This window comes from Mirounga angustirostris, unplaced genomic scaffold (assembly GCF_029215605.1).
Source record: "Mirounga angustirostris isolate CCGP_5_RB_7025 unplaced genomic scaffold, mMirAng1.0.hap1 SCAF_3, whole genome shotgun sequence".
In the NCBI taxonomy this organism is placed as follows: Eukaryota; Metazoa; Chordata; class Mammalia; order Carnivora; family Phocidae; genus Mirounga; species Mirounga angustirostris.
Window position 1 is genome coordinate 57,402,609 of NW_026991711.1, and position 13,608 is coordinate 57,416,216.

The 13,608-nt window shown below is 36.4% G+C and overlaps 1 protein-coding gene across 4 annotated transcripts in view; it reads right to left on the reverse strand.

Annotated features, from left to right (window-relative positions):
* Positions 1-13,608, reverse strand: part of SUCLA2 (succinate-CoA ligase ADP-forming subunit beta) — a 46,242-nt gene that overhangs the window by 17,555 nt on the left and 15,079 nt on the right. For all 4 annotated transcript variants that reach the window (XM_045869444.3, XM_045869443.3, XM_064586109.1 and 1 more), the window contains 2 exons: positions 11,393-11,492; positions 10,820-10,982 (listed from right to left, as the gene is read on the reverse strand). In XM_045869444.3, the coding sequence (XP_045725400.1) occupies positions 10,820-10,982; positions 11,393-11,492 (263 nt within the window). The remainder of the gene's footprint in view (positions 1-10,819; positions 10,983-11,392; positions 11,493-13,608) is intronic.

Genomic DNA, 13,608 nt, shown 5'->3' on the forward strand with positions numbered 1-13,608 from the left:
TACCTTGAAACAATAGTTCTGGCTATTATCATGAACAATATAAGAAGATAAGATGTAAATAGTAAATAATTAACTTTTAAGTCATCTAAAATCAATCAAGAAAAAAACCTTAGAGCAAAATAATCTAATAGATTTGTTAATTTACGCACAAAACTGGAAATACTCTTTACATGCAAAAACAAGGAAGTGGTAAAACCATATTACTGAAGACTATTTAATGATATAGAAAACTATCTCAGTAGTGTTACGTGGGAAAAAAATGATATAAAACTCTAGATTCTATTCTCAATTGCGTGGGGTTTTTTAACATGAAGTATGTTTAAAAGTGTACCCATTCACTAATCACACAAACTAAAAAAAAAAGATGGGAAAACATTACATGATAAGACTTTTATTATTTTGTGTCACTATTCCACCCCCCCCAATTTTTTTTACAGTGAACATAGTATTCTTTTTTTTTTTTTTTTAAAGATTTTATTTATTTATTTGAAAGAGAGAGGCAGTGAGAGAGGGAACACAAGCAGGGGGAGTGGGAAAGGGAGAAGCAGGCTTCCCGCGGAGCAGGGAGCCCAATGCGGGGCTCGATCCCAGGACCCTGAGATCATGACCTGAGCCGAAGGCAGACACTTAACGACTGAGCCACCCAGGCGCCCCGTGAACATAGTATTCTTAATCGGGGAGAGGGGTGACTTTCATGGGAAAAAAGCAAAAACAAAAACAAAAGACTATTTTCACTTTTCTATCCCAGCAACTAGTGTTTCAGTAACAAACTCATTTTAAGACATAATGTAAAGGAATAGTATTATATTCATTACTGCCTGGAGAACAAAACAGTCCTTCAAATCCTCAAAGTAAGGCAATAGCCAAGAGGAAAAAAAATAACCTATTACTTTTTTTAAGAGAATTAACTGTTACTTAAGTGAAAAAACAACTTAAAAAATAGTACCAGCCTCCATGGAGAAAAACTGGGTGGCTGAGAAACAGGTGGGTGGGAGATTTATACTTCCTTGTACATCTTCATACCCCTTAAATTTTATATTATGTGATTAGATTGCAATATGCGTATGTAATAAAGAATTTGGCTGGCCTTTGTTCCCAGTGTCTGGACAACCTTTAAACCTTCCACTACATCTGACAGTTTATGCTAATGAAGTGACTCATGGTGCACCCCTAGTATTACAAAGGAGATGACTCAGGTAGGCCACAGGCCAGGATAGAAAGACAAACACTGTGATTAGAGGTTTGGAGTTTTGAGCCACATGATATCTGCCCACCCTTCTGGGAGGAAAGGGGGCTTGGAGATTAAGCTCAACCAAGTGGCCAATGATTTAATCAGTCATGCCTACTTAATAAAGCACCCCCCAAAACTATGGACATCAGCATCAGCAAGATGGTAGAATAGGAAGCCCTAAACCTCATCCTCCCACAGAAACACTAACTTAACAATATATGATCTGAATTTTTACTTCCTTCTATGAGAATAAATCTCTTTATGAGAATGCCAGAAACCAGTTAGGAAATTGTAGTACCTTAAGTTCAAATGCAATGAAACAGGTAAGAAAAGCCATTTCATTTCATCCAAGGCAGCCCCTCCCCTAGGCTGACACAGCTAAAGATCAAGAGAAATAGCCCAATGCCCTGTTTCTTCCTTGGGAGGGAAAGGGGGAAGTAGAATGCATCTCTAACATTCCTACTTTTCAGGGGGCTACAAAGCAACTGGTTTCTGTCTCACCTGACTTGGAGGACTGACTAGGAAAAGCATACTCTAATTGGTGGTGCAGGGGAGACATGACACAACTGAGAACACAAGAGAGCTCAGCATCTTGGGATGCTGTAGAACTTGTAATACTGCACTACAGAACTTGTAATACTGCAGAAAGAAGTCAACACAGCTCCCAAAAGTTGGGAAAAAGCACCCAGCTCAGGGACTTTTTTTTTTTTTAACAACTCAAGGAACTAGAAAAAAGACCTAAACCCAAAGTTAGCAGAAAGAAGGAAATAATTAAGATTAGAGCAGAAATAAAATAGAAAATAGAAAAAATTAATCAAACTAAGAGTTGGGTTTTTTTAATTTAATTTTATTATGTTAGTCACCATACATCACTAGTTTTTGATGTAGTGATCCACGATTCATTGTTTTCGTATAACATCCAGTGCTCCATGCAGTACTAAGAGCTGGTTTGTTGAAAAGATCAACAAAATTTACAAACCCTTAGGTAGACTAAGAAAGAAAGAAAAAACTCAAACAACAAATATTAGAAATGAAAGAGAAGATATTACAAATGGATGCCACAGAAATAAAAAGGATCATTCGAGTCTACTATGAACAATTACATGCCAACAAATTGGATAACCTAAAAGAAATGGAAAAATACCTAGAAACAAATCAACCAAAAATGAGTCCTAAAGGGGAAAAAAAAATCTGAATAGAATAAACATATTACAAGTAAGGAGATTAAATCAGTAATTAAAAACCTCCCAATAAAGAAAAGCCCTGGACCAAAGGGCATCACTGAAGAATTCCACCAAATATTTAAAGAACTAACAATAATTCTCAAACTTTTCCAAAAAACTGAGGAGAGGGGAACACTTCCAAACTCAGTGAGACCAGCATTAATACCCAAATCAGACAAACATACTACAAGAAAACTACTAACCACTATCTCTGATGAATACTGATGCAAAAACTCTCAACAAAACACTAGCAACCAATTTCAGTAACACACTAAAAAGATTAAAAATCATGAATAAATGGGATTTATGCCTGGAATGCAAGGATGGTTCAACATACACAAATCAAAGTAATTCACCATATTAACAGAATCAAGTTTTTGATGCAGAAAAAGCATTTGAAAAAAATTCAGTATCTTTTTATAAAAACACTCAACAAGGGGCACCTGGGTGGCTCAGTCATTAAGAGTCTGCCTTCGGCTCAGGTCATGGTCCCAGGGTCCTGGGATCGAGCCCCACCATCTCCCTGCTCAGCGGAGAGCCTGCTTCTCCCTCTCCCTCTGCCTGCTGCTCACCCTGTTTGTGCTCTCTCTCTCTCACTATCTCTCTCGGTGTCAAATAAATAAATAAAAAATTAAAAAAAAAAAAAAAAAAACACTCAACAAACTAGGAATAGAAAGAATTACCTCAACATAATAAAGCCGTATATAAAAAACGCACAACCAACATACTCAATGGCAAACAACTGAAAGCTGCCTTCTATGATCAGGAGAAAAGGCAAAGATGCCCACTCTTGCCACTTTCTTCAACATAGCATTTGGAAGTCCTAGCCAGGGCAATCAGGCAAGTAAAAGAAATAAAAGGCATACAAATAGGGAAGGAAGAAGTAAAATTACCTCTGTTCACAGATAACATGATCATGTATATAGATACCCTAAAGAACCCACAAAAAACTTTAAGAACTACTAAATGATTTCAGCAAAGTTATAGTATACAAAAATCAACACACAAATATGTCCTGCATTTCTATATACTAACAGTGAACAATCTGAAAAGGAAATTAAAAAAATGATCCCATTTACAACAGCATCAAAAAGAATAAAATAAACTTAGGATAAACTTAACCAGAAAGATAAAAGACTTGTACACAGAAAATGATAAAACAGTGCTAGATGAAACTGAACAGGACACAAATAAACAGAAAGATATCCTGTGTTCATGGATTGGAAGACTTAATACTGTTTAAATGTCCAATACTACTGAAAGCAATCTACAGATTAAATGCAATCCCTACTGGCACATTTTCCCAGTACAATCTTTTTTTCATCATCCATTTTCTGAAAAAACAGAAAAAAAACTTAAAATTCATATGGACTCTCACAGGACCATGAATAGCCAAAATAATCTTGACAAAGCAAAACAAAGCTAGAAGCATCATACTTCCTGATTTCAAACATATTATAAAGCTACAGTAATCAAAACAGTATGGTTCTGGCATAAAGATAGACATATAGACCAATATAACAGACTAGAAAACCCAGGAATAAATCCCCACGTATATAGTCAAATGATCTCTGACAAATGTGCCAGGCTACACAATGGGGAAAGGATAGTCTTCAAAAAATGGTGTTAGGAAGGGACACCTGGGTGGCTCAGTCGGTTAAGCACCTGCCTTTGGCTCAGGTCATGATCCCAGGGTCCTGGGATCGAGTCCCGCATCGGGCTCCCTGCTCTGCAGGGAGCCTGCTTCTCCCTCTGCCTGCCTCTCTCCCTGCTTGTGCTCTCTCTCTCTGACAAATAAATAAATAAAATCTTTAAAAAAAAATGGTGTTGGGAAAACTGAATATCCACATGCAAAATAATTAATGTGGACCCTTACTTTACACCATATACAAAAATTAACTCAAAATGGATTAAAGACCTAAATGTAAGAGCTGAAACTGCAAAACTTCTAGGAGACCTTGGATTTGGCAATAATTTCTTGGCAATATTTCTTTGGCAATAATTTTCTTTGCCCAATTTAAAAATGGGCAAAGGACTTGAATAGACATCTCTCCAAAGATGTAGGTCTTCATCAGCTTAGGATAGTATAAAACAAAATGCAGTAAACTGGGTGGTTTAACAACAGACATTTCATTTCTCACAGTTCATGGTTCACACCCATACTAATCTCCTTATCAAATGGTTAGTCAGCCACATCCTTCATATTCTTTCCCAAATAGCTTTCTCACTTTTTGCAGTATAGGCAGACTGAGAATTTTCCAGATCTTTAAATTCTGATTCCTTTTTGCTTAGATTAACAATTCCTTCTTCAATTCATTTCTCTTTTCTCACATTTTACCAATAAGCAGTCAGAAGGAACCAAGCTGTTCCCTCAATGCTTTGCCTTAAAATCTCCTCAGCTAAACATTCATCCCTCTGAAGTTCTACCCTCCACAAAACACTAGAACATAAACACAATTCAGTCAAGTTCTTTGCCATTTTTTAACAAGGATCACCTTTTTTCCATCATTCTTCGTTTCAGTCTGAGACCTCAAAAGAATGGTCTTTACTATCCATATGGATATTTCTACCAACATTCTATTCATGGTTATTTATATATTTTCTAAGAAAATGGAGGTTTTCTCTATAGCTCTTTTCTTTCTGAGCGCTTTTCTTTCTGACCAGAATCACCTTTAATAATCCCTTTATGATAATCCCAGCTTTTTCTACCACATACCTCAGAACTCTTCCAGGTTCTATCCTTTACGGAGTTCCAAAGCCACTTCAGTGTTTTTATGTATTTGTTATAGCAGCACCCCACTTCACAGTACCAACATCACCTCACCTAAACCTAATTACCAAAGGCCTCACCTCCAAACATCATCACATTAGGGGACAGAGCTTCAACATATGAATTGGGGTGGGAGATAAACCTCAGTCCATAACAATAAACAAATAGCCAACACATAAGAATGGGTACTCATTATCATTAATTATTAAAGAAATGCAAATCAAAACCACAGTGAGATATTACCTCACACCCATAAGGGATAATTTCTGTAAAAAAAAAAAAAAAAAAAGGCATTGGTGGATGTGGAGAAATTGGAACTCTTGAACTCTGTTGGTAGAAATGTAAAATAGTAGAGCCACTGTGGAAAACGGTGTAAGGTTGCTCAAAAAATTAAATACCATATTATCATACAATCCAGCCATCCCACTTCTAGGTATATCCAAAAGAACTGAAAACAGTATCTCAAACAGATTATCTGCATACCCACATTAACTGCAACATTATTCAAAATAGCCTAGAGGAAGAAACCTGAATGTTCATCAACAGACAAAAAATAAAGAAAATAAGAAAAACTGTATATACATACAATGGAATATATTTAGCCTTTTAAAAAAAGGAAATCCTGGGGGCACCTGGGTGGCTCAGTCGTTAAGCATCTGCCTTCGGCTCAGGTCATGATCCCAGCGTCCCACAATCGAGCCCCACATCGGGCTCCCTGCTCGGCAGAAGGCCTGCTTCTCCCTCTCCCACTCCCCCTGCTTGTGTTCCTGCTCTCACTCTCTCTGTCAAATAAATAAATAAAATCTTTAAAAAAAATTAAAAATAAAAAAAGGAAATCCTGACACATGCTACAGCATGAATCTTGTAGACAATAAACGCTAAGTAAAATGAACCAGTCACAAAAAAAGACAAATACTGCATGATTCCACGTACATGAGGTTTAACTGTAACTAAAAAAATCAAACTCTTAAAAACAGAAAGTAGAATGGGGATTGCCGGGCACTAAAAAAAGTGGTAGAAGGGGAACTGCTCAATGGATATAGTTTCATTTTTGCAAGATGAAAAAATTCTAGGGATCCGCTGCACAACAATATGCATAAAGTTAACATGATTGTACCGTATACTTAAAAATGGTTAAGATAGTAAATTTTATTATATATTTTTGACCACAATTTTAAAAAAAAGAAAAAACAACTCTAGACAAGAAACTTGATGAGCTTCTGTGGTTGGCAGTATTCTTTCTGTGCACTGTCATGTATCAATATTCCAGGAGAGTGACATGTACCTGAGGACAATGGAAACTTTATGTTTGGAACTCTCCCAGATCTTGCCCTGTGTGTCTTCATTTGGCTGGTTTTGATTTGTGTCCTTTGGCTATAGTAAAATTGTAATCATAAGTATAGTATTTTCCTAAGTTCTGTGATTCACTCTAGCAAATTATTAAACCTGATGGGGCACTAGGAACCCCCAAATTTGTAACCAGCTATTAAGCATACAGGTTACCTGGGGAGCCCCAAACTTGAGGCTGGTAAGTGAGCACAAGCCATGTGGAGGCCTGTACCCTTAACCTGTGAGGTTTGGCCCAAGTCTGGATAAATGGTATCAGAACTCACTATAATATACAGACAAAATTTTTTTTTTTAAGATTTTATTTATTTGACAGAGAGAGAGAGCGAGAGAGGGAACACAAGCAGGGGGAGCGGGAGAGGGAGAAGTAGGCTTCCTGCCGAGCAGGGAGCCCGATGCGGGGCTCAATCCCAGGACCCTGGGATCATGACCTGAGCCGAAGGCAGACGCTTAACGACCAAGCCACCCAGGCGCCCAGCACAGACAAAATTTTTAATGAAAAAATTCATTGTGCCTCCTGAGACTAAAGAAGAGAAAAATAGTAAACTAAAGAGAAATGTTTGAAATTATAGTCTAAATTTTAGTTCCTGAATAAATTTCAAATGAAAAGGTATTCTTCACTTCCTCTCTAGAAAGGCAGTTCATAATTATAAGCTTTTACAAAGATCTAAAGGAGGGGGGATACAGATTTAAGAAGGCCCTGTTCGATTAATATCATGCTACTGAGGTAGAATATAAGTAAATTAATGTATTGATAACCCCAAAATATAATTTTATCCAACAGAAGAGGTAGAAACCAACAAACTTTTAAAATACTTGAACATTTTATTTTATTTTATTTAAGATTTTATTTATTTGAGAGCGAGAACAGCAGAGGGAGAGGGAGAAGCAGACTCCCGCTGAGCAGGGAGCCCAATGCAGGGCTTGATCCCAGGACCCTGGGATCATGACCTGCGCCAAAGGCAGGCACTTAACCATCTGAGCCACCAGGAGCCCCTGAACATTTTATTTTAGTTTTACCTTTTTTAAAATATCTATTGATAAGAGAAATTAAGATCCACAAAGAAGTAGCACTATTGAAAGGGAAAAGATAATATTAAATTCTCACTGAAGTAATGATTAGGTCTCCAAGAGTTAGCGGTAAGTTAGGAAAAAAGACAAAAAAATACATATGAAATAATAATATATAAAAGAAAGTGAACAGCCTCTCTCTGTACTAATTCCCTAACCAATTAGAAAAAAATCCCAAAATTGTAGGCAGCTGATCAGAAGAAAGCTTACACAGGTAAATGTAAATCAGTTAAAACAATGACTATAGTTTTGCATTTGGTCATGACTGCTGAATGCATGCTGTTTCTGTTTAAACAATTTGGTTTCAACTTTAAATTTTAGTGATAAACTTTCAGAACTATTTAAGTTCTAGCGAATAGTTAGAATTTCAAATAAATTAATAATGCTATTTTCTTCTTCTTAACCTAAATTCCTCTTTTCTTTGGTCCTACAAAAAATTTTGCCTTAAAATAGATCTGAATTTTAAATATGACAAATAAGCCACTTAATAAAAGTGTCTTTTGGAAAATAATAAAAGTGGGGTGCCGGGGTGGCATAGTTGGTTAAGCGTCCAGCTCTTGGTTTCAGCTCAGGTCATGATCTCAGGGTCAGGAGATCAAGCCCCACGATGGGCTCCACGCTCAGCGCAGAGACTGCTTAAGACTTTCTCTCCCTCTCCTTCTGCCCCTGCCCCCCTCACTCTCTCTCTAATAAATCTTAAAAAAATAAATAAAGTATAGAAAATAAAAATTTGGAATTCTTGAGGCATTTGATACCTATTCCAGGCAAAGTAAAAAACTTGATATGGTTAAATGCACCATTCATTTACAGCAGATTACAATGTTTTACTAGAAAAAAAAATTAAAATAGCAAATGTAATTTGCTAAATTAGATTTGTGTCAGCCCAAAAGTACCCAACAGGTACTGGGCAAATGGTAAGAAATCTAATTTTGAGAAAGTGCCAAAACAGAGTAGGTACTTAAATTGATTTCTTGACATACCAACCCTATGGTAAATATTTTCCCAAGCTTCCTGATGTAACACATACTAAAGAGGACCAATAGAGCCTATGATACACTACTAAAAACAGACAAGGAACAAAAACAATTTTTAATGATCAGCTGACTTCTATACACAGAACTTTACTTCAGTCAAAAATGTTCTTTTCTTTTCAGTTTAAATAGATGATTTTTGTCTTGTTTAAAACAGAGTCCCCAAAATGCTTGCCATCCCCCAAAAGGTAACACCAACCAACTCTACATTGGTCTAATGTGAGAGCATCAAACAGTTGGCCAAATGGTTTTATTGGTACTACTGAATTTTTATTTTTTTAATTTTTTAATTATTTATGTGAGAGAGAGGGAGACAGGGAAAGAGAGAGAGAGAGAGAGCAAGCACAAGCAGGGGGAGGGGCAGAGGGAGAAGGAGAGGGAAAAGCAGACTCCTGGCTGAGCACAGAGCCCAACACAGGGTTCGATCCCATGACCTGAGTCAAAGTTAGACGCTTAATCGACTGAGCCACCCAGGTGCCCCACTGGTACTACCAAATTTTTAATCTGAATTATTACAGCTATGCAATGTGAAATAAAAACATTTTTCCCCCACACAAGACTCAGAGAGTTCTCTAAAAGCTCAAGTCCTTAAAATGAACTCAAATTTGATACTTTTCTCTAATGCATTTGGTCATGACTCTTCTCTCAGTGGTCATTATATCTTTAATAAAATATTTTCAGTGTGTTATAGTCATATCTTTAATAACACATATTCAGTTTGCTATATTTACTCCAATCAAAATGAGGTACTCTGAATGTTTAATATTACAGGACTTATAACTCTAAAACAAAAAGTATAAAAATAATAACAAAATGAAACATGCTGATATACAACATCAATGGAAAGGAAAGAAAATGTAATGAAAATAAGTGAATTTGTAAAATTATTGTTTTTGTAAATGTGTGTAATATATATAAGGTTATTGTCATGAGATTTCTAAAGTAACTTACAAAACTAAATTCTACCACATACAGAAACCTATAATGGTAAAGACATCACTTACAAATAAAACAATGTCTTTTCTTTTAATTTTATTTTAGTATGTTAGTCACCATACAATACATCATTAGTTTTTGATATGGTGATCCACGATAAAACAATGTCTTTGATCCTATATATCCTGAGTGGGTTTTTACTACCACCTAGTGTTATACCTTAAGAAATACTTTCCTGTAAAAATTAAGTTACAAAAGACACTTTACAATATCACTCAAACATTACTAAAGATATAATTAACTGTAGGGGGAAAAAAAAATCACAGTATAGAAAATAACTATTTTTAAAAAGCTGTCTTATATAAAAAACCTATTTTCATTACCCTGAAAATTTCTGTTGTATTACTAATTGTGTAATTTACATCAAATCCTTTCTAGGGCTTCCAAATACATACTCAAGTTGCTTCAAAAGACAAAGAAGCTACCACAAAGATTCAGCCCATTATCTAGCCAATGCACTCAAAAAGCCAGATAATTATAGTATAAAATGATTATCAATGCTCTCTCAATGCCAACAGGTCTATGAAAGGACTTCCTAAATGCTAGCATTTTAGGTTCCCATAAAGAGAGGAAAGCAAAGGTAGGGTTATGCTCCTTAGAATCATACTGTTTGCTACTGAATGTCATCCTTCAACTTGCCAAACACCAAACTAACTACTGAAATAACCCCCAAACTATAAAAACAAAAACAAAAACAAAACAAAACAAAACAAAAAAACACAAAAACACCAAAAGGTTGAAAAAGAACAAGATGAAGTCATGGAAATACATTCTTTTAATGGGTTCAGAACTCTCTTTGTTAAAAGATTTTACTCTGCTAGAAATTATTTTCTCAGTCTATGGAATCTAGAGATGAAGCCAAAGGATTTTAGCTGCTTTTAGTAAATTAACAATTTAGAAGTCGTGTGGATTCTATTTCAGCAAGGTTTTGCCTACAGCTTTTTTTTAGGCACAATATTATGTATTAAATTTTGTATCATTAACCATGCTGGGTTTTTTTAAATGACACAAAAATGTTGTGCTCATGACATATACAAATAAGATAATGGATCATACCTTTTTAATCCTTCCCATACAAATGGAAATAACCAACCTCTGAAACTGAATGTAGTAAAGTCATCCTAAAGGTATCATGTCTACAATTACTCACTTGAAATGACCTTTCCATTGTTATTGCAAAGTAGTATTCTCTCCGGGGATATCTTCGCTCACAAACCAATACTTGATTGCATATTCTGCCCTTTTCTCCTGTTTGCTTGGTAAACAACTTTTTCCCAATCATTTGTGAGGAAACAGCTTTTGCTTCTTCTGGACTGAAAAAAGAAAAAGAACTCAAATTTTTTTCTCCTCCAACTGAGGAAAAACAAAAGCATATGACAGCCAAAATTTTATCTCATTTAATATTTATTTTTTTTAATTTTTTTTAAAGATTTATTTATTTTGAGAGAGAGAACACACCAACGGGGGGAGAGGCAGAGGGAGAGAAACTCAAACAGGCTCCATGCTGAGTGCGGAGCCCAACACGGGGCTCAATCCCAGGACCCTGAGATCATGTCCTGAGTCAAAATCGAGAGTCAGACGCTCAACCGACAGAGCCACCCAGGCACCCCACTCATTTAGTATTTAAATTTCAGTATTTTCATCAATTCAATAATAAGGGGTCATTTTTACAATATATTTTTTCTTTAATAACGATGATTTTTCCTTAAAAAGCAGGACTTACGAGAAAACTATCTTCACTCCTCCTTTGAGGCCACTCTCAAATGTTCCTTTTCCTCTACCACCAGCTAAAACCTGTGCCTTTATCACAACGTCTTTTGAACCTAGAAGAAAAACACTTGTTAGATAAGCAGCACGGAATAGCATGCAAGACATTATTCTGTTATTAAGCATATATGTTAAGTGATGTTATTATATGTAGTAGACCCATTTACCCACAATGTCAAAAAATGAAGTATTCGACATATATAGTTTTTCTCGATTAGAATATTACAACATTCACCATCTAAAGGTCCACAAGTTTAAAAAATTAGCCATTCATGATTCCTTGGAGTAGACTGAAAATCATTTTACTTTTCCTTAACACTAAATGTCTAGTGCTTTGGAAGGTATTAAAAGTACAAAAATTGAGACTCAAATGTCTTCCCAACATTTCCCTACCTTTCTATTCACATGTAAAATTGCTATCCTGTGAAAATTTGAGTTAAAAAAGCTACTCTGAGCAGAAATACATCATAACTTCAGGAGAAACTGCCAGTACTCATACCAACTTACATTGTTCCACTAACAGAAAGACGTGTTGATACACTTTCTTGAGCTATACTGTTATGAGGAGTATTATCAGGAGTTAAGCTATATTTATCAGAAGATTCAGGGATGTTATAAGTCTTAAATTTTTAATTTTTTATAGTACTTTTTAAAAATTTTTAAGTGAAATTTTTAAAATAAATATTCTGAATTTTTCTTCTTTAACAGGTAGACTGATCTCTCTTCTATCTTCCTCTTTCTAATGTGCTGAAGAAAATCAGCAAACCAGCTGGTTAGCCTGGGTACCCCTCATCATTCATGGTCCAGGTCTATTCCTCTTAGAGGGTATTCTCTGTCTCCCCAGACAAGTAGAATTTCAGAATCTCCTCATTTTGCCTCTTACAGCATTTTGCCTATACTAGCAGTGCAACACTTGTATTACATTATGGCAAAATAATAATATTCTTACTGGTTACAAGCCCAAAGCAGTCCCCGGTATATAACTACCAATCCTTGCACACACCATGCCAGAATACGGGGACTCCCACCTAATCAGATAACCCAACAAAATCAAAGAGGTAACAAATGCAGTTTCTGATAAAACCAGGAAGAAATGACCTAAAGTTTACACCTAAACAATTATTTAAAAAGAATGTTTAGAAAATTAATGATGTAAATGAGCCTACATTTAGAAGTTAGAAGATGGCCCTGTGAGTCAGTCAAGGAAGGGTTTTAAAAAAACCATCTTTCTCACACCCCATACTCATCTTTAAAATTCATCCAGAATCTTGACCACTCTTCATCACCTGGTTTGAACCCTGGTCCCGGCCACCACCCTCTCTCACCTAGATTACACTCGTCCCTGAAAGACTACTCTCAAAGCAGCAAAGTGAGCACATCACTCCTCTATTTAAAACCTTACAGTGAATGCCCATTTTACTCAAAGTAAAAGTCACACTCCTTACGATGACCTACAAGGACCTATACGATTCCCCAGTACCCTTACTATTTGTATCTCCTATGACCTCCTCATCGTTCACTCCACTCCAGCTGTTCCCAGGCATGCTTCTGCCATCAGGATTTGGCTCTAATGCTCCCTCCGCCTGGAATACTCTTCATCAGGTACAGGAAACCCCTGCTTTTCCAAAGTTTGCATTATACCCACTTTGCTTTTACAGAAGACCTACATCGGTTACTTGTTCTCACGAATTGAAAGAAATCCGAAAGTGATTTTCGCTCTTGCAAAAAACAGCATTCAGTGCTGATTTTGAGGCGAGCCATTAGAGAGGTAGCACCCACCCCAAGCAGCAAGAGTGGCCAAGCCCCTTACCCAGGAACTATTCTCAGCATCCAGCCACCAAACTTTGAACCGTGCCTGTGAGCATGTGTGCTTTCGCCCAGGAAGGGTCATTTACTGGCTCTGGGAACACTTGAAAATTTCTCCTTATAACTAATGCTAACTGCTTTCACTTTATACCATTTCGGCTTACAAAAGGTTTCGCAAGAATGCTCTACTTTCGGATACCAGAAGACACCTGTATCCATTTGAGAAAGGCCTGCATTCCCTTCAAGTTTTTCTTCTTATATCTCATTGTCCATGAGGCTTACCCTGATCATTCTACTTAGTAGTACAACCTGCCCACCTGGGACCAATCCTCCCCTCCTTACCCTGCCTTTTTTCCATAGAATTCC